At 40.3% G+C, this 22551-nt stretch overlaps 1 protein-coding gene across 2 annotated transcripts in view; it reads left to right on the forward strand.

Moving 5' to 3' along the window:
* The window catches only part of Abcc4 (ATP binding cassette subfamily C member 4 (PEL blood group)), a 230178-nt gene extending 224650 nt beyond the window's left edge, over positions 1–5528 (forward strand). For both annotated transcript variants that reach the window (XM_026399756.2, XM_026399766.2), the window contains one exon: positions 3795–5528. In XM_026399756.2, the coding sequence (XP_026255541.2) occupies positions 3795–3902 (108 nt within the window). In that variant the 3' untranslated portion in view covers positions 3903–5528. The remainder of the gene's footprint in view (positions 1–3794) is intronic.
* The last annotated feature ends 17023 nt before the right edge of the window (positions 5529–22551 follow it).

Here is a 22551-nt window from a genome sequence, read left to right on the forward strand (position 1 = left end):
CTTTATTTTGGAGGTCATTTGTTTTTCCTGGGATATCACTATGTTTCCCTTGGGCTTTTGTTTCTGGAAACAAAAACAAAAAAATTTTTTAAATTTTAAAAATTTGATTATATTGTCCTCTTTACAAGTCTCTGTCCTGTTTATGCTATGTGTCCTTTGTCTGTTTTATAAACTGTTTCTCCCAGTCCTTTGTAATTATTAATTTCCAGTTGTTTTACTGAGTACTCAATCCTGTTCCCATGTCTCATGCAGTGTTTTTCCATCCCTGGCTAACCATCTCCACGCTCCCTTCAGTTCTTCATTCATTTCATTGATATTTTCATTTTTCTCTTCACTCCGCCGTTGACCTCTGTCAATTCAGGTCTCATCATCTTTTTTGCTTTGCATTTTCACCCTAGTCACTTGTACCACTGTTGTGCATTGGTTGGTTGTTCTGCAGCTTTTGCCTTTGCATGTATTGCATTATGGTGGGTTTGGTTTTTTTGTTTGTTTTGTTTTGCCATTTTCACCTGATCAGTAGTATTCATTTATCATGTGTCCATCGTTTTCCTTTTCTCACTTTTTATTTGTATATTTGACAGATCTTATACTTCTTTTTATTATTATTTTTCCTAGTTTTCACCTTTGAATAAAATGAGTTTTTCCTAGACCATAGAGCTGTGGGATAGTTGTGGCTAGGGCATGGTTTCAAAGCAAATTCGCCCTGTTTATCATAAAATCTCCTTATGACAGAGAGAGAGAGAGAGAGAGAGAGAGAGAGAGAGAGAGAAATGGGTATTTATAATGCAGCTCACATCTCAGAACCTCTCTCCCCCTGGGCCTCACCAATGTATATTCTTCATCAAAGCTGTTTCTGTATGATTCTTGTTGATGCCAGATGGTTGCAGGACTGCACTCTCCCTGATGGCTGAGATCTGCTCCCACTGGTGTCCACTGTCTCTCTTTCCACAACCTCATTGAATCCAGTGGCACATGGCAACCCTTCCGCCTATTTTCCCAGTCAGGGTTTCCCATGACAACTGATGCCATCAAAGGCTGAGCTGATTCTTTTTTTCTTTGATGTTTAAGGTGATTTCTAAAAGGACTGGAGAGAGAAAAATTCATTATTACATTTTCTTAAGAGCAGGAGCTCTAACCCTCCATTTCTCTGACAGTAGTACATACACACCAGTGATGCACACTGCTTTAATGAGGAAGGAACCTGAGGCCTTGAGATACCGTGAGTTTCGCAGATCAGGGAGAAGGAACTGATGGTCTTGAGCCAGAATTCAATACTTTGGGCTGATGTAAAATAAAAGCCCCGGTTATTGTCCATGAAGGGGAGTGGTATTGCTTTCTTGCTTTTAGTAAGATCTAATTCCGTTATGGTGGCTTTATGATGAGCCTGAGTTTAAATATGAAGTTTCAGACTACATCAAAGGGACTCTTTGAACCAGACCCCAGAGAACCAGAAGAAGAGGAGCAAGACGCCCAGCATCCACTGGACATAAAGTCTGCTGGCCCCAGACTTGAGATTGTATGGCACTGTCTCCAATACACTCTTCACAGACATTCTTATGTAACAAGGTTATCCCTTTTTGACACATGAAGAAGTTGAGACAGAGGAGGCTAATAATGTCCCAGAGTTCCCAACTGGCAAGTGCTGGTCCTCCAGCTTTAGCACCCTCTCAGTTGTACTTTCTCCTCCCGGCTTGCCACCTTCACTCAGTGAACAGTCTCAACCATGACTCTGGGTTCTGTAATGATAAAAATCAAGATCCACAAACGGGACTCCTGGTGTGATGTTTTCGTGTCTCATGCCGGGTAATGCTGCTGCTTTCCGTGTACTAAGGGGCCATTTCTCAGAGCAGCATTCCCAAACACACCCAGCACTTAACTCGGTGTGTTTTCCACCTGCAGTGTGCAGCCATTAATTAGTCCCTATGAGGTAAGTCATTGTTATCTCATTTTACAGACAGTATGGAGGGAGGGTAGAATAGTTTTTCCAGGATCAGCAGTAAGTCCCAGGAGGGAGCATGGAGACTGGGCCTCTACACCCCAGGATGAGCCGGCCCCCTGAGGACCCTGCCGGAGAGGGGCAGTCATCCACTCCCCTCACTGCATAAGAGATGCTCTATCCAACTAGGCCTTTGTCCAGAATGTTTTATAACACGTGGCATCGGATTCGAGAAAGATAGGCCAGATGAAGGATTTTATACAAAAGGAAGTCGTTCTCAACCAAGCCTTTCAGACCAGGAACTAAGACCATTTAGTGAAGAATTACAAGTAGCATCATTTTCTTTATAAAAAAAGACATTGAGAAGGGTCATGGGGACAAAACCAACATATCTGAGGAGGACTGTGGAGCAGAATTTCAGTTGTATTTCCATTTGTTCCATTGTTGGTTGTTTTTGGTTTCAACAAGAAATATCCCTTTAACATGTAAATCTATAACCACTGAAAATATAGCTACCTCAAAAAGAGCAGAACCTCCACACACAAGTATCATGTTTTTGAAAACTTGTCCCAAATTTCACCCAGTGGGAATTAGTAGAGAATTTACTTTTCTTCTTATGTGACATTTTAATATATCGAATTTTATGTTTAAGTGATTTGTTTTTTTAGTAACAAGTATGCAAGCAATGAAAGAAAGAAAGTGGGCTTAACACATAGGTGGGTGTCTCAGCACTCCTCATTTTGTATTTGAAGTCCATTATGTCCAATGATAACTTTGTTGACAGCACCCACAAATATATTTGGAGCCAGGGTTCATAAAATAGATCCAGAATCGAATGACTAAGAGACCCAGCTTATGACACACGTCAGCCTCAGATAGATGGTACATTTTCTGTTTTAAAGACTGGAACAAAACTTTTCACATTCTTCTTTGGGGATAAAAAAAAAATTACATTCGAAGTCCTTTTTCACCCAAACACATTTGGAGATAAGAGCTCACAAGTCTTGACATTATTTCATTTTGTTACACGCATCTGTCAAGGAACCAAGATACGATACAGCTACTAAAAACGGATGATTGTGGAACAGAGAAACTTGACAGCATTTCATTTCCTTTATGTTCTGATTATACATTTATCAGGAAACCTGTATCTCTTCTAGTTCAGCTAGAAATTGGTAGAATTCAGGAACTCAAAGGCTTGGCAAAGGACTGTCCTATTATTTGGTATCATCTTACATTTTAGAGAAGTTGCTTGGTTGGGTCATTGTTCAAGCTTTTCCCCTGCTTTTCATTATTGTGACCCACTATCCACAGATCACATTTCTATGGTCCCTGTGACTGCTTTGCCGCACAAATTAAACGCTGGGATATTTCATACACAGAAGCCAGAGTTTGAATGCTTGTCAGTCAGAGTTTCTAAAATATAGGGATTACAACCTGATATTAACATCCAAATCTATTGTGCTCATTTTATGTGCGAAAATGAGAAACCCTCGTGCAGACGCTAGATTTCCCAGCCTCTTTGTCACCCTGTTTTTAATTTATCTCCAGGTTTTGAGTCAGTAAAATGATTTTGCTTATCAATTTAATGGAGTGATAAAACATATCTGGGAATCAGAATGATCTGAACCAAAGTGGATCTACAGGTGGTTTGGCATTCAGCCCAGCCCAGCGGAGGGTTTTAGGGGGCTAATTCCTCTGCAGCATATGTACATCCCTGGTTTGTAATTGTGCCTCAGTAAATGACATGATTTGCTTCACACGAAGAAGTGGACCCAGAGATGCAATGCCTTAGAGAAGAGGACTTTGAAACTTCTAAAGATGTTTTTTTTTAATGCTTGTTATTTTTTTTTTATAGGTTTACTTCAAAAGAAATTATCCAGATATTGCTCACACTGGTCCTGTGGATATGAACACTTCCAATGGACAGCCTTCAGCCTTAACCATTTTTGAGACAGCACTATGATTCTACCAGGATGTCAATCAATTCCAAAGGCATTTTTCTATAGTTTTTGCACTGTGTAAACTACATTGTAGTTTGTTTTTTTCCTTAACTCTAGCAACAGATATTTACACATACAAGATGTTAGTTTTCTTGGATTTTCTCCCTTTTCAAATTCAAATGTTATAGCTGTTCTTTTAAAATCTAAATAATGAGAGGTGCAGACCACCAATAAAAGGTGTCTACCAGGTTTTGTGCCTTAACAGACCCCAGAGCCAAAGCCCATTTTGTAAGGAATAGAATACAGTGATGACAGGGGTTTTTTGTTATCAGTTTTGGGATATTTATGTTTTGTTTTGATTTTTGTTGTTGTTGTTGTTTGTTTTTTCCTCTGTTCCCCAAAATAAGACACTAACCTCCAGTGATATCAGGGATGCTACTTACTTGAAGTCTGTGTGAAGTTGCCATTTTGTCTCACCACTCTCAACTAGGACTCCTGACTTTCCCCCAAAGGCCTCTGGTTAGGATACTACAGGTAAAACTAACAGGAAAAAAACAAAACAACAACAAAAATGTACTTCAAGTAACATCGTAGGAGGGAGAATCTACCCTGCCCCGGCTCCAAAAAGATATGTGACTAAAGTATAGGAGGACAATATTTTATTATAGGTTCTAAAAAAGAAAATGCTTTCTTAAGATGAGAGCCTTTATACGTGCTTCCATAATGAAGGACACACATGTGAACGTCCCTCATCTGTAGATTTGCCTGGCTCAGACATGGAACTTCTGACTCAGCATGGTGACAACTTTCCAAAAAGGCCAAACCCCCAAGGATAATTCCTAACATATGGAGTATTATTCTTATTTGGATTTCTGGTTTACAGGAGGTTAATCCTCTTGTTGACTAGAAATCTTTTGGTTTAGCCTTTCCTAAGATCCTTTCAGAATTGCATACATAGGCTCTCCGACTTGGTGATTAAAACTGAAAATTGTTGCAAACATTGGCTGTAATTATGTACTATGTTCTCAGGATGCTTCCAGAAGCTTTCATGAGCCTGTTCAGATTAGTTTCCTTCTGACCACTAACAGCAGTTTCTTTGGGTCTTTCTGAATAGGCAGTCAACAAACCACAATACTTCTAGGACGTGTTGTACTTCATTTGAACCAGTCCAGTTCTTCTTGATGTGGTAGCTATGTACATTGAGTTCAGGTTAATAGGATATCATCACCCTCAGGTTGCATACATCAGTTTGTGTGTGTGTGTGTGTGTGTGTGTGTGTGTGTGTTTCTATACACACACATAAATGCCCATATATAGTAGGCTTTTCGATTCATTAACAGAGAGAAACGAATGTTTTGTAGAATGAAGAATTTAAAAAAGCACACACAGCAAACCACCAAGATACATGGGGCCACAGAGGCCGTCTGACTTTGTATTAAGTCTACGACTAATGTTTAGTACAACAATCACGCACAAAGTTGTTTTTTAAGAGTCATGTTTAGTATTTCAGGAAACTGAAATGACAATGATGTCTGTTTAAATATGAGAAACATTTTAAATATATATGTGTTCATTTGGCCTTTAGAGGTTACACGGTCATATAAACATGTTTCTATTTCATTTCTGTTTTGATGTCATAGGATTTTTAATGAAACAAAACTCAACTGAAATAAATGACGGTTTTCCTCTTCATTCAGAGGTCTGTATTTTTGTTCTTAGAAGGATTACTGACTCATATCTTTGCTGAAGAAAGTCAGAGTTTTCTTGAGATCAAAAGAATGTCTTCCTTTATCAGTGGGTTCTGTTGACTGCTGAGGTGAACCAAGTCTTCTAAGAAGATACGTGGGCTGTGGATAGACAGAAACAGTGGCTGTGGGGGCCTAGTTGCTCCCCTTCCGGCACGAGAATATTAGCTTATGCCCAGCCTTGAGCAAATATTAAATAGTCAAGGTTTTTGTTGTATCTTAGAACGTGATGGAATATTAGTTATCAAGAGTGGTCCCTGGGCTAGCAGCATCGCCTGGAAATTTGTTAAAAATGCAGATTCTGTCACCTTCCCCAGATCTGCTCAATTGGAAACCCAGGTGGTAGGGACCAGTAATCTGTTTTAACAAGCCCAGGCTAAAATTTGAGAAACTGTGCCATCAAATGTACCTCTTAAAGCTCCTTAAGAAAGACACAGAAAGTTCAATTAGGGAAATGGACAGGAGACCTGAATTGAAAATTCATCTTACAAAAGAGAATATCCAAGAGGCCAACAATTGGAAAAGGCTCCATGGAGCAACAGGAATATGCACGTACTGCTGCAGGTATGAATGTTTTTATTGGAAAAAGCTATTTTAGAAAAAAGTTCATAGCAGTTTCATAAGATGCACACCCTGTTGACTGGCCAGATGTGTACACATATGCACCAAGAGTGGTATTCAAGGGTGTTCCTACAAACGATTCCTAATAGCTCAGGCTGGAAATAACTGACTTGCTCACCAACAGGAGAAGGAAAATGAGGTAGCAGAACACACAACGTTGAAAGCAATTAAACTACATGAACAACACAAATGAATTTCACAAACACAACACTGCTCCAAAGAAGTCTAACCCAAAAGAATATTTATGATTCCATTTAAACAAGTTCCATTCAAGCAACATGCATACAGCCCTAAGTTTGAGCAATTCTTAACTTTGGGAGATGGAAGGTGTTGGTATTTTGGAGAGATACAAAATGGGAGGGCATCAAAATGTTCTAGTGTTTTGGTTTTAGTTTGTGTATGTTTGGGCTGATCAGTATCTACTGGGCTTTTCATATGTTTTCTGCACTTCTATTTAAAATACCTTACAACTGAGTTGACAAAATTGTTCTCAATATTATTTTTCTTTTAGAATCCTAAATTCAATTCCTTAATTTTCTGGGTGGCATGGAGGTGGGGAACATATCTTTTCATATGTCTTCTACAAATGAATCATCTGCATCTGGGAAATTATTTCTACTTAGTTTATGTTTTAATACAAGGCTCTTCTAGGGTTGTATTGTGGCCCACAGCAAATGACACATTTGAAGTCCTTGGCACATGAAAGATCAAGGCCTATATTTTCTTTAACCAATTACATGAATCTCACTTCCTCTCCAATTTTAGTAAGATATGAAATAAAGTGAGAGTTTTGGGGATTTTATTTTTTAAATGTCTTGAGGTATAACTGACATGCAAAAAGTTGTACATATTTAATGTGTATACTTCGTACATCTATCTGTGAATCCATTCTCACAATGGATGTCCTAAACATATTTATTACCTCCAAGAGTTTCCACCTGCTGTCTTTGTTTTATTCTTCATTATTAGGAATGAATTATAAGTCAATGTAATGCTAAGTCCTTTTGATAACACCATAAATAATTGATGTCTTAACTTGAGAAGAAGAATCAACTTTTCAATTCAATGAGGCAGTGAATTAGATTATTATTTAGCATTGTGACAATTTGGTGAGTTAATTTATCACCTGACTAACTTGTCAATTGTAAACCATTGAAAGTCCATGTTTGTAGAGGTGTTAGAAGCCCCTCTTCTCAAATCTGAGTATTTTTTTCAAATCTAATTCTGAAAGATTAATAATGTTCAGAATCTTGTGCTCTGAAGTGTGTTCCATTTAATGTGTATTAAGTCACTTCCCACAGTCAATTCTGTTTGGGAATGTCTTCAAGATTCACCTTTACCTAGAAGACTGTGACATTCTGGAGACCACATCAAAAAACTAATTTGTACTTCCTCTAATGTGCCACAACTACTAAGGGCGGACTTATAATTTAAAAGGAAAGAGAAAAATCTTCCACCTGGAATGAAGAAAATTGAGAAAGTTCAATAAATAACGGTCCAACCTGAAAGCCATGTTTATTGCCACCTGGTTTCTTCTCCAATGATATAATTTTCAAATGTTCATTGAAAATTGAGTGTGTCAATAAGGGAAATTACATCCTACTCCATAATTAGTAGTTATGGGTTACATTATTCCTCATACAGATTGAAAAATAGAAATAGGTTTCCTCTAGAATTTTGATAACGTCATGACTCCATTTCTACAAAATATGGCTTGTGCATTTTAATGGGCATGCTGATCTGAATCGAATTCTGGCTTTTAACACCGAGGGTAACCACATTCATACAACCCTTGTTTCTACCGTTTTACCTTTGGGAGGCTTAGAAATAAATAATATGAGTATGCATATAACCAGTAATTTTCAAATAAAAGTCCTCCTTGAATACTGGGTACTGTTTTGTCCATGTTGCAGTTTGGTTCTGTGGAATGAGATGCTGTCGTGACCATGTTCAAGTTTAGTGTTCTTGATGTTGTTGGCAGTAGCCTTGGGATCAACACCTTTAGAATCTAGAGGAAAGAAGTAAGATTGGTGGAGGAAGAAACAGCTCTAATGTTGCCCAGACAACCTTAGCCCACCCCACAAGAAGCTGTGAGCTAAAATGGTGCAGGGGCCAGGCCTTTGTACCTCCACCTTGGTCAGTCATTGCATACCAGCTGCCCCCAGAAGGCTGACAGATTACCCACTGGCAGCAATTCCTCCAGCTGGGGCAACACGCCTTGAAGGGGGATCAGGGTAACACATCTGCATGTCCACCGCATGTGTCACGGCCCAAGTATTGGGGATGCACAATGACTCTACAGGCAAATATCCAATCTGTATTCCCTAAGGTCAGCCCAGTTTTCATCTCTTCCAGGAAGCTATCTTAGGCTCACTCTTGGGATTGGGCAACTCCTATGTATTTCCATAATGCACTGAGCACGCCTCGTTGATTGTAATGAGCACAGACAGGGCTCTTTCTTGGAAGGGCCCAGCACTTGGCTGAATGCCTTGTTGATGCCATCTTGAAATTCTCAATTTTTAAAGGCCCTGTGTTTTCATTACATTGGGTCCTATAAATTAGGTAGCCTATCCTAAATATAAGTGTTTCTGGGTCTGTTTCCTCATTAAACCAAGTTTCTGAGGACTTGAACCACCTTTTCATTTCTCAGCTTACATCTGCTAGTGCAATTTCTGTCACATTGTGACAATAAATGTTTGCTGAATGACTGAGAATACTCCCTCTGGACTTATAATTACAAATTTTAGTTAATAGCCTGGAGTAACAAACCCCTGGTTGGGAGCCTGTCATATAGATAGTCAATTCCATCTCTGCCACTCATTGGCAACCTAGGGTGACAAAGAATTTACTGTCCAAAGTAGGACACTTGAAAGTGAAATGGAAGTGCCACTTGCCCCAAACAAGGTGCTAGGACAATAAACTGTCATCATCCTTGACAAACTGGGATATGGTCGCGCCACAACCATGCAGCCTTAGTTACATGTTTGGGCAAGTTTCTACCTTAATAAACCTCAGCTTCTGTATCTGTAAAAGGGATCTTGTCCCTGTCCTTGCACACTTATTGATGGATCAGAAGCATACAGGGAAAATAAGAAGAATGGAACCAAGAGATACAGGCTCTGACCATGGACAGGAAGAAGGTCCCTTTCCACCAATAGAGGTGAATCAGTGAGGTGTGTATGAAGGCTGTTTGTAAATTGTAGGAGGTATATTTGAGGAGATCTTTGTCTGATGATCCAAGCTGAACTATTCTTATTTTTTTTAATTTTTTTAGAGAATTTTAATATTTTATTTTTCGGCGGACACAACACCTTTGTATGTGGTGCTGAGGATCGAACCCGGGCCGCACGCATGGCAGGCGAGCGCGCTATCACTTGAGCTACATCCCCAGCCCCGAACTATTCTTATTTGACAAGAAGTGTAGGCTCTGGATCTAACCCACCTGGGTCCAAACACTAGTTTCTCTATGCACTGGCTGCTTGCACTGTTCTACTCCCTGCTAACTATATGCCCTTGAAATGGGGAAACAAACTATCCCTCCTTTTTTTTTCTCTGTAATATTAGGATAATACTGGGATAGCAATTTTTCTTGGGGGACACTTTCATTGATGAAATATGTAGTACTTTATGGCAGTGCCACTCAAAGCATGGCCTTTGGGTTAGTAGTGCCAGTCCATGAAGAGCTTATAGCTAGTCACAATAAGCACAAGATATTCAAGAAAATGTTCAGAAACTTTTATAGCCTTTTGACATTACCACCACTCTAAACTCATGATCAGTGAACTCTTCTTGCTAAGCAGACCAGACACCAGATCGAGTGTTGAACTTGAACTGTGAGGCTCATGTGGCCCCAGCTACACCCTAGCCAGCCCTGTGTGGTAGAACTATTCATTTGCAATAGATTTAAAATCATTTAAGTAAAAATGTTTCTTAACTCTAGATCGTTGAGAAGCACTGCTTTAGAACAAAGCCTGGTAATGTGGTTAGATCTCAGTAAACACTAGATCTTTATAAATCAGGAGAAAATTATACCATGATCTTTACATTTAAAATTAGACCACATAGGCTTTCAAGGTGTTCTTCAAGACAGTAGCAATATTTTTAAATAGCATTAAAATGCTGTTCAATGTTAGATAGGGAATTTTTAGGTCTAAAAAACTATAATACTATGCCTATGTGTATACCAATTAGATACTTGAATCACAAGCATGATCTTGATGAGGAAAGTAGCTTTTAAAAGGGGTTTATGTTCAGGCCATTGATTTTCCTTTAAAGAATGTGAATTAACACCTTTTGCTTTTTAAATCTAAAGTTTTAAGGTAAACAACCTCATGTTTTCAGTTAACCAATAGTTATGCTGAAGACCACAAGAAATGTGTTTATTTATTTATTTTAAATTTTTTAAAAATTGTAGATGGACATAATACCTTTATGTGGTGCTGAGGATTGAACCCAGTGCCTTACATGTGCAAAGCGCATGCTCTACCTCTGAGCTACAACTCCAGGGTGATATCTGGTTAGGGTGATATCTGCCAGATATTACAATGGGTAAGATATAATCATCCTCTTATTATATATTATTATATTATTTATTATAATATTACTTATTATACCTGAAATGTGCTTATTTTAATTTAGAACTTAAAAATAACATTAATAAAAGGAATGACGTGGGCTGGGGATGTGGCTCAAGCGGTAGCGCGCTCGCCTGGCATGCGTGCGGCCCGGGTTCGATCCTCAGCACCACATACCAACAAGGATGTGTGTCTGCCGAGAACTAAAAAATAAATATTAAAAATTCTCTCTCTCTCTCTCCTCTCTCACTCTCTCTTTAAAAAAAAAAAAAAAAAGGAATGACGTGTCCTGGTCATTGATGCTGCAAGCCCTAACTTGCCTAAGTGGTCAACATATGGGTTTATATGCCTTTTCAAGACAGGCCAGGGCTGGGGATGTGGCTCAAGCGGTAGCGTGCTCGCCTGGCATGCGTGCGGCCCAGGTTTGATCCTCAGCACCACATACAAACAAAGATGTTGTGAACGCCGAAAACTAAAAAATAAATAAATAGATATAAAAAAAAAAGACAGGCCAAAATCAAGACTGAGATGCACTAAGAATATTGTCAGAAAGCTTACTTTGGAAAATTCTGACTAAATCTGTCTTTCCCTTAGTAACCATTTTCATAAAACTAGCCAAATCACAATTATGCATCACAATAGATGGAAGACTGGTATTGCAAAACACTGTTGGTCTTGGGCTGGGGATGTGGCTCAAGGGGTAGCACGCTCGCCTGGCATGTGTGCAGCCTGGGTTTGATCCTCAGCACCACATACAAACAAAGATGTTGTGTCTGCCAAAAACTAAAAATAAATATTAAAATTCTTTCTCTCTCATTAAAAAAAACACTGTTGGTCCAAAAGTTAATAATAATTAATTTTAGAGGGCATTAGAAAAACATTTTTAAAATTAAATTTTACAGATTACATAAATCAACATGAACCTCTAAGGAGTATTTTAAGTAAAAAAAGGAATAACAGATAGGATTAAAGATCTTAAAACTTTCCAGTTTATAACATAATCGTGAATTTAAAATGATCAATGAGTCCATACTGATTCTAATAAGATCTAGAGAGGCAACACACATAGGTAGATACATAAAAAAATGGACAGATGGAAGGATGGATGGACCAGTGGGAAGGAAAAATCTCTTTGCAACAGAATGCCAACTAATAAATGTAGAAGGATTGGCTGAAAAAGTACCCATTGAAGCCATCATTACCATAAATAATTCCAACAAAATCAATATTGATTGCTAAATAATACAGTGAACATTTGGAAGGGAATGATACATATGCATAGATGGAAAGTATCTTCCCATATTAATAAGAGGACGATTATATCTTACCCATTGTAATATCTGGCAGATATCACCCTAACCAAGTGACCAGAATTAACATCACCAATAATGGGACCAACTAACACACTCTTGCTGTGTGAGGCAGTGACAATGACAGGTCACGTCTGTGATATTTCTGCCCCCGCCCCCAAAAAATCACAACCTGGATGAAATTGACAATTAGATTGCTCCAAACTTAGAGGACATTCTGCAAAACAACTGGTCAGTACTCTAAAGTGTTAGTGACCATTAAAGTTTGAGGAACTGTTTCAGATTAAGTGAAAACTTAAGATAATGAAATGCATTGTAGGATCCTAGATTTGTTTAAAAAAAAAAATACAACAAGGGCAGTAGTGAGACAATTGGAGAATTTTAATTTAAAAAATATATAATTGATAGGAGAGTTTTATCAATGCTATGTTTCCTGGTTTATTCATTATACCATGCAATGTAAGAAAATATTTTTATTCTTAAGAAATACACATTGATGTTGTTATGGTTTAGATGTGGTATCCTCCAAAAGCTCATGTGTGAAACAATACAAGAAGGTTTGGAGGAAAAATGATTGGGGCATAGCCTTAACCTAATCAGTGAATTGATCCCTGATGGGATTAACTGGATGGTGACTGGAGACAGGTGGGGTATGGCTGGAGGAAGTGTTTCATTGGGGTATATATTTTTATCTGAAGAGTGAAGACTTCTCTCTCTCTCTCTCTGCTTCCTGATCACCATGTGAGCTGCTTCCCTCTGCCACACACTCTGCCATGATGTTCAGCCTCATCTCAACCCCCAAGAATGGAGCCTGCTGTCTATGAAACCATGAGTCCCTGAATAAACCTTTTCTCCTCTACAATTGTGCTGGTTGGGTCTTCTAGTTACAGCAGCAAAAAAAAAAAAAAAAAAAAAAGCTAACTAAAACAGATGTCTTTAGATATGAAGGACCATTATGTCTGCAACTTACTCTCAAATGTTTCAGCACAAGTGTATATACACGTTATTTATATACATAACATGATTCTGAATCAAAAGATTATCAAGACAGAAAACAATGTAGGAAACAGTGTTATGTGAGTGAACCTAGATGAAGGATACATAGGAGTTTATGGTGTTATTATTGCAACTTTTCTATTGACTTAAAATTTCTTTCAACATAAAGTTAAAAACAATATTTTCCACAGCTCCACCACTGTGTGAAGACTCCACATCTAGATAAACAAGAGCTGATGACTATATGCTTCTACAGAAATCATCAGACGAGTTTAATTTTGTGAGTATGGTTTGTACAGCTCCTTCTAAACTGAAGCACTCAAATTTAGCTTAAGGCAAAGGCACAGAAATATGCATACCTGTGTGGCATATGCATGTGGAGTCAAGTGCCTGTGCAGCACCTAGACCTAGGATGCAGGCAGGTCCACATGCGGCCACTCCCTCCAACAGTGGGTGACTGCTGCAGTCCTAGAAATCTGGCTCATCAGCAATTCTGCATTTGGCATTACTATACCTCGAAAAATCACATACTGTATCTCTCCTGTGTGAAATAATTTTGTTAGCAGAGGGCACCTGGATGATGCTGTTCTTGTGATGACAGCTGAGTTAGGGGTGGATGCCTTGCCTCTCTGCCAAAAGTTAAGCACAAAGCACTGCTAGCTGCTCAGCTAAAGCCATGCAGATGATTCCAACTCTGCTCCAGTTGAAATTCATTTTATTCCAACCTCTCTGTTTCCCCACCATACATGGCTATTTCTACCTGGAGTTGTGCCAATCGAGTTTATTCCAGTAAGAACTTTCTTAATATGCTAATAAACTTTTTCATACTTTTTCTTAAAGACCTGGTTTAACCCAGTTGCAGCTGCTGCTAGTGGGTTTTATAAGAAAGCACCATCACTGTTGTGTTGCTACTTTTGAATGCAGTAACCATGCCAGTGTGCAAGCAAACTGGAGAGAGATACTGATCCTAGGTGTCCTCCCCTCCAACAGGAACCACTTCCAAGAAAGTTCACTTTGGCAACTGAAACAGTATTGAGAAATGGGGATGGATGTCTGATTTAACAAAGCAGAGGTTAACATCTCTGGTCACTTTGGAGTTCTACTGAAATTTGAGTTTTGTTTTGCTAAACTCCTTCCTTCCTCCCTTCCTCCCTTCCTCCCTTCCCTCCCCTCCCCTCCCCTTCCCTTCCCATCCTTCCCTTCCCTTCCTTCCTTCCCTTCCTTCCTTCATCTTTTTAGCTGTAGGTGGACATAATACCTTTATTTATTTATTTTTATAGTGTGCTGAGGATCAAATCCAGTGCTTCACATGTGCTAGGCAAGCACTCTATCACTGAGCCATAACTGCAGCCCCTCTTTGTTGCTTTCTTAGTAAATACAGTGAAAATGAGGGAACTGTCCAGTTTCCAAGGGTTAAATAGAAAACACTATTGGGAAAAACACAGAAAAATTAGCAGCATCAAACATGCTGGTTAAAATGTGAATGATGCAAACTGTTCCTGCTTTTTGGCTCAAAAAATTCTCTTCTAGGGATCAACTCTAGGGATACAATTATAAATACCAATGAGGGGAAATATACATTGAGATATTTTTGCAATGTTATAATATCCAAAATGGAAAGAAACTGAATTCCAAAGAGTCAAAAATTGGTATGCTCATGCAATCAGGAATTAAACAGTGAATAAAATCATCTTTGCAAAGATAATTTAGTGATTGAGATACTCATAATATTAAGTGACAAAAGTTACCTTTAAGTATTTAACATTTTATAAACATTGATCATTGTCTCTTACATTTATTTTCTCTTGATAAATGTATAAAGCACATTTGCATCCTTAAAATTCTGAAATTAAACAATCAAAATGATAAAAATCGTTATTTCTGAGCAGTATGAGCATTGCTGATTTTAATTTTTGTAGGCTTTTGAATTCTCCAAATTATCTACAATGAGCATGGGTTAATTATAAGGTCCAGGAAAATATGTAAAGAGAAGTTACAGTGCCTCTTTCAGTTAGGACAAACTTGTAGATCTTTATTTAAGAATAGTGTCTCATCTGCCTGTAGAAAGCTTCAGACACACCCTTGAATACTGAATTCTATGGCCAGTAGAAGTTTTTTTTATCAAGTTTTATCTTTCTAGTGTTGCTGTTCTAAATCACTGTGTTCCCATTAAAAAGACAGACCACATGAACCCTGGGCTTGGTGAAGTGCTCTACAAAACAAAAAAACAAAAAAAAAAAAAAAAAGAAAAGAAAAGGTTTTTGCATGGCACTTTTAGGAGAGATAAATATTCACTTATTTCTACAAATTTGGAATCCTTTTTATGAATACATAAATATCACTGACAAAGAGTGCTTGGTGAACATAGCCTACTTTATGTCCTGTCCAGCTTAACTTCCAAGTAGCCACAGGAGTGGTCTGCTCCACATCAGGATCTAGTCATTGTGGAAACCGTGGCTCCTCAATTGCACAATGGGCCCAGATTTGTTGCCACATGTCTTTTGGGGAGGCACCTGAAATCAGTTATCAGACAGAGAGAAATGGTTAGGCAAATTTTCCTGAGAAACTTGGTGTTTCCCCAGATAGTAATAAAGTTAAAGCTTCTGATCTACATGTGTGGGGGCAGAAATGCAGATGACGATTAGGAACATGAAACAATAACTCATTTTGGTGGAATTTGGACTTTCAAGTCTTTCTCAAGCAGCTGTGCTGAGAGGTGAGGACTGTATCAACAAGCCAGCCCAGCCTCCAGGCTGCCAGCCACGGAGGAGGACGAGACAGCTGTCTGTAGGTAGATTTTTTATGGGATGATTATTTATTTATTGTATGAAGACTTTTTTATTTTTTAATTGTAGATACTTATAGGGTACAGTGTGACAATTCCTTCCATGGATATAATATGTAATGACAAAATCCGGGTAATTAACATTTCCATCTCTAGCTATTGGTTCCCTATTTTTTTTTTCTTTTTTGGTAAACAAATGTATGTTTATAAATTAGACTGGGTTTAGATAATCCTAATTTTGTTGGCAACATCCAAAACATCATAATCAGGAGCTGGCTGAACACACACTTCTTTCCATTGGGCTGATGAGGATGCTGATTTTAGCCACGTCATGAGCTTCTTCTTCACTGCCTGTTTGACCTGGTACTTGCTGGCCTTGACGTCCACAATGAGTGTGTCATTGTCCTCTGTCTTCTTCATGGCAGACTTCGTGGTCAGAGGGAACTTAACAATAGCATAGTGGTCAAGCCTGTTTCTCCTGGGGGAGCTCTTCCAAGGATATTCGGGCTGCCTTGGGAGAGCAGTATCTTGGACTGCCAGAAGGTGGGTGACATGGACATCTCCTTTCCTATGGCTGTGGACACCTTTCAACACTGCCTCTTTGGCCTTCAGAGCTTTCAAAGCTCGGGCTTTGAAAGGGGTAGGAACTTCCTTCTCGACTCCGGTGCCATCTTAGTGAAAAGGCTGGTTCCCTTGTCTTCTCAGGTTTGTTCCCTCTTCCCCTAATGAGTACAGGACTCCAGCTTAATGGATTTCCTGGCTACTGGTCATTGGAATGGAGATGGCACTTTTAAATTGGTGCATTATAATTACACATAATAGCGGGATTCACTGTACCCTATTTATACCTGTACCTCACAGTTTGATCAATCTCATTCCCCAGCACCTTCCCTTTTCCTCTTCTCCCCCGATCTACTTGTTCTAATCTACTGATGAAGACGGCATTTTTGAGAACAAGTTCTATATCAGGGTCAGCCTTGCCTGATAAACATCACTATGTTCATTTCACCGGGGCTGAGAGCCTCTTCTTCTCCATGAGTTTTTGAGTCAGTAGACCAGGTCAGCTGGCATGTGTTGTGATTTAAGAAGCATTGGGGAAAATATGTTCCCCACTAATGCTGGAGCAGCCACCATTGGTCATTTTTTCATGTCAATACTTGTGCTTTTGAATTTTTTTTAGAAATAAGAGACTGGATATGAACTGTAAAACATGATGTGACCAGTACTTCACCATGAGTTTAGCAAGGGCTTTCTCCCCAGCAGAAGCAGCAATGAATGCGACACCTGGTTTTAGGGAGTGGGTGTTTTTGATCCATCAGGAAGGAAGAACGCATCCTTGATAAACAGGACAGAAACTTTACCAGTGAAGATGTTTCAACAACCAGATTTCATTAATAATATCAAGTCACAATAAGGAAATGACCAATATCCTAAAAAAGATTTAATACATAAGCAATTGAATTTGCCTTTACTTTGTGCTGTCAAATATACAAATTTAAGCACTATCCACCTGCCTGTCTTGCCTTTAAAGCCAAGTTATCCCTCAGGTCCACTCCAGGTAAGAGTTGATTGGAGGATCTTGGAGCATTTGACTTGGAGTTCATCATTTTAGGGAGAAGGAAGTTTGAAGAAGCAGACCTGCTTCGTAAAGAGAGGTTTAACCTGCTTAAGTGGTCAAGGGAATTTTTGAGGGCAGCCAGGTCTCATTCATCAGAGCCTAGCTAAACATGGTGTCTGGGCCATAATGGAAGAATAATCAGTGTCGGTTGAAAAAATGAATGGCTTTCATACTGAGTGTTAGTTGAACAAGTTGAATTCTGTTTGTTCTTGAAGTTAATCCTCCTTTAAGGCAAACAACTGTCACGGACATCTCAACATTTAAAAAAAATTCAAATGCAGATTAAACTCTTAAACAACTGCTTAGAGACTATGCATTTACATGCTAAGAAGTGCATGTTACACTGACTCTTTCTTTCTGAGTTCCCTCTTTTTAATGTAGGAAACGTCTATGACCTATAGGGCCCAGCCCTAATATCTTCTGGCCCAGGGCAAGAACATGATTGGAGGTCCACAAATCACAGGTCTAAATAGGTAAAGCTACAAACCAAGTTAATGAAGTATTGAATACAATATGTGTTAGCCTCCCACTTTAATAACCCATTTTAACTATCTGGAAGGTGTGATTAAAATTTAGAATCTTGGACTCTCTGAGTTTTGTGCTGAAAAGTGGAAGTATGAGGGGAGCTGTCTCACACATAGCCCATACCAGGTAAGACATCCCAGATGGCACAAGCATGTTTGGTCTTCTCCTCCCTAGCTCCCAGAAGGACCCACTCAGACCCAGGACTACTCACACCGGCAGTGTTGCCAGCTGCTTTCATCCTTGTGAGGATAACATGTTCTGAAGCCGCCATCTTGAACAGGCCATTCTTGGATCCTCTCTACCCTGAGTGGTCAAGATCACTGCTCCTGGATCTATAATGTGCCTACACATGAGGATCTTATTAAAAAGCTGGGGGTCTGGGGTAGAACTGAGAGCCTGTGTTTCCAACCAGCTCCCAGGTAATGGCTTAGGAACCCACTCTGTTACCAAGCACCAAGAAGGAATGGGCGCTAGATGGGTGTGCCCTCTAGGCTCTTAGTCATTTCACCCTACAGGGACAACCAGGACCAAGGAGAGCTAGAAGGGGGTTCTCTAAATGGTAGGGCTCAGGGAAGAGGTCCCTTGCTCTAGTCTCAGGGTGGTTCTGGACCCTTCTTGCCACCTTCTCCATTGCATCAATGGGCTCTGTTCCCACACTGCTGGGCTCTGGTCCTCTCCCACCTTCGACACCCTTTGATCTCCCACCCACTCTCCCTAGTCAAGTTTTTCTTGGCTCCTTTCTCCTTCCCACTCCCTCCCCCGCTCCTCTCTTACGCCACAAAACAAATGTAAAATAACATCTCAAAAATATTAAGAATTAATGCTGATGAAATCATGGTTTTGTTTTCTTGGAGTAGAAGCAGGCAGTAACAACAATCTTAGACACAGACTCCAGGGCTGGGCTATTTGTTTGTGGAATTGAAAAAAAAAAAAATCCTATCTGTTCACCCATGACCTGAAATCAGGATTTTCAAATACAATGCTTGCTGGATTCAGGCACTCTAAGGTTTTTTCCCCCCATATTTTTATTTTGCCAAGGCTAAAAAAGCTGCAATCTCATCTAATGGAATCAGATAGGCTGCTAAAAATAACCCATGCAAGTTCTTATTACAAGTGGGGTATACCACCCGACCCCACTGCTGCCGGTACTGCGATGAAGCTTAATCCTTCAACTCACCCGGGTTCAAGTATTTGCACTGGTTTTGAGTTCTTTTCTTCTATCCAAGGCCGTTTTCCCACTATTTGCCCCAGTTATTTGAACAGGTGGCTATGCACACCCTATGCTAATGTGAGGCTTTTGTCTGATTTCAGATTGCTCAGGGACCTATTTAAAAGAGAAATGTTTTCTTGCTAAACTATTCACACCTGCTTTGAAAAACATCCCGAGTTGAACTAAAATACCAAGCCAGAGAGGTCTTCCTCTCCAACTGGGCACGCGTTCACTGTCCTTCCTCCGCACAGACAAGCAACCCCAAGGTCCGCGATCTGTGCCTTAGGCTGTTTCCCCTCCGCGGTTCCGTCTAGAAGCAAGCCGGCATTAGGAAGGTTTGGGGGGGTGCCTCGCTGGATCCTCGCTGGATCTGGTGAATGGCGGGGTGCAGGTGGGTGCGCGAGGTCTCGGGGGGCACTCACCAGACCACAGCCTTGGCCTGAGCCAAGCGCTCCACTGACCCTTTGTCCCCGGCACTTTCCGGGGGAGCTTGGTGCGGCGAGTCGGCGGGGGCGGAAAAGCGAGAGCGCGGGCGCGGGGCCGCGCTTGGCGCGCGATCATAGGCGGGCAACCCGGGACGCTCGGCGCGCGCGCGTCCTGGACGCAGATCACAGGCGCCCGCCCTCCGCCACGGCCGGAGCGGGAGCCCGCCTGCTGCCTGGAACGCGATCACAGCCGGTGACTCCGCGCCCTGAAGCCAGGGAGGGGGCGCGCCAGGCCCCTGGGGAGAGCGATCGCTGGCCTGTTCCCACGGGGAGGCCCAGGGCTTCTCCCAGCTCTCCCGCAAGTGCGTCCTCCACAGGTGGGAAGGTGGCACAGAGAAGTGAGAGAAATCGGGAGGCATTGCGAAGGGACCTGGGAGGGGGTGTGTAGACACATTCCAGTACCTGCCATTTGGTAGCCACCTGACTATGGATTCCCAGGGATGTACTGAGGATGGGCTTTTCTAGATTTCCTTTTAGTTTATTTGTTGTTAACCATCTGAACCCTTTTAGTTCACCGTCCTCAAGAAAAGAAAGAAGGAAGTGCACATGGAATAGGCCAGGCCAGCTTGGATATAGTTTAAAGGATCCCACCATACCCACAAAAATGGGTATGATGATGCCCAGTTCTCTCCTGGCCTGTCATACCCCACTTGTGCGCTGTAGGTGGACTCCTGAGCTGCCTTCCTCGCTTTAGCTGTAGGCACTCTGGACGGCCGCACTGTGTGCCCGCACACATGCAGAACCCTCCATGCACCCTTTATGATGGTCCTGTCGCTTATCATCTCTATAGGAGGTTGTGGAAGGCAGCAGCTGTTTCCAAGCCAGTGGGCAAAAGCCCAGAGAACCATTGGAAGGGATCCCCTGGGTACACACACTCACCAAGCATGACCAGTAGTTTAAGCCAAACTGAATGGCTAGAAAATCGTATGTTGTTTTTCAAATTTATGTGAGGCATGGGATTAAGAAAATATTATTTCATTGTAAAACATTAATTTAGAGTTCAGGGTAATTCTTCTTAAGAGGCATTTACCCTTTTGTCAGACCACAGTAATGGTGCTGATAGAGGGAGGGCGTTCTAGTTGCTTCCCAACCCATCCACACTTCCCACTATGAGTGGCAACCACTTGGAGTTGAATTGGTGAAGGTCAGTGGTTCACAAGCCTGACTGCACATTAGAATCATCTGAGAAGTTTTTTTTTTTTTTTTTTTTTGTACTGAGGAGGATTGAACTCGGGGATACTCGGCCACTGAGCCACATCCCCAACCCTGTTTTTTATTTTATTTAGAGACAGGGTCTTGCTGAGTTGCTTAGGACCTTGCTAAGTTGCTGAGGCTGGCTTTGAACTTGCAATCCTTCTGCCTCAGCCTGCCAAACAACTGGTATTACAAGTGTGCACTCAGTGATTTTTTTTTTTTTTGAAAGGTAATGTTGGTGTTTCACTATGGAGAATGAATCTAAATGGAGAGCGATAAGGGCCAGAAACTAATTAGGACAGGGATGCAGTGTGTTTAGGGACCAAATTTTGTGGGCCTGGAAAGTTAGAGGAAATTCCAGAAACTTAAAGGGCTGCCATGTCAATTAAACAAATGTGGTCTTGGAGAGAATTCTTACTTTAGCCTCTTCATTGTAACTGGTAACATATTCTAAAGAGGAGAGACAAAAGAAGAGAAGAAAATAAATTAAAAATTTAAAGATGATGTTTCATGCATTTTTCCAAACCTTTTTTAAACCACAGAACTATGAACATTTTTAACATATTGACACATTACCAGGAACTCATAATAATATGAATTTTGATTAAAGTAAAGACCAAATAGTGGTCTCAGATTAAATGCACAAAATTATTAAAATTTGTTATGCTTGTTTCAAAGTGGGCTTATTAAGGCATGCATTATATCAAATAAAATTCACCTATTTTGTTTTATTTATTTATTTATTTTTGAGAAGAAGTCTTGCTATGTTGTCTAGATCAGTCTCAAACTCCTGGTCTTAAAGGATCCTCCTGCCTCAGCCTCCTAAGTAGCTGAAGCCATAGGAGTGTACCACTGTGCTCAGCTCTAAAATTCATCAATTTCAAATGTGTTCAGGTTGATAAATTTTAAAATGTATACAGTCATGTGACTATCACTGTAATCAAAATAGGTGATATTTCCATCATCACCAAAAGTTCCCTTGTGGGGAAAAAAAGAGTTCCCTTTTGCTCCTATGAAGTTAATCTACTTCTTATGTCTCATGCCCTTGGCAACCACTGATCAGTTATCTATCTTTACAGTGTTGCTTTTCCCAGAATTTATATAAAGGAGTCAATTTGTAGCTTTTTGAATCAGACTTCTTTCACTTAAAATACTTTTGAAATGCAATCATGTTGTTGCATTTATCAATACTTAGTTCCTTTTTGTGAATGAGTAGAGTCTTCTGTGTGGATATATCACAAATGATTTATCCAGTCACCAGCTGATGGACATTTGGGATGTGCAGTAACTGAAGACAGCCGTTCTAATCCCTGGAGACTGTGAATATTTCCTTACATGGCAAAAGGTGTAACTGTTAAGGATCTTTAGAGAGGGAGAGCTTATCCTGGCTTTTCTGGGTGAATCCCAAATGCCATCACCTATGTCTTTATTACAGAGAGGCAGGGAGAGATTAGGCACAGGCATAGGGAGGAGAAGTGATATCAAGATGGAGCGGAGAGAGACCCAGACAGAAGACAGGGATGCCAACAGCCCCTGGAAGCTGGAGGAAGTTAAGGAAGCACTCTCCCCTATAGCCTCCAGAGAGGAAGGCCCTGCCTACACCTTGATT

Source organism: Urocitellus parryii, chromosome 2 (assembly GCF_045843805.1).
Source record: "Urocitellus parryii isolate mUroPar1 chromosome 2, mUroPar1.hap1, whole genome shotgun sequence".
NCBI classification, from domain to species: Eukaryota; Metazoa; Chordata; class Mammalia; order Rodentia; family Sciuridae; genus Urocitellus; species Urocitellus parryii.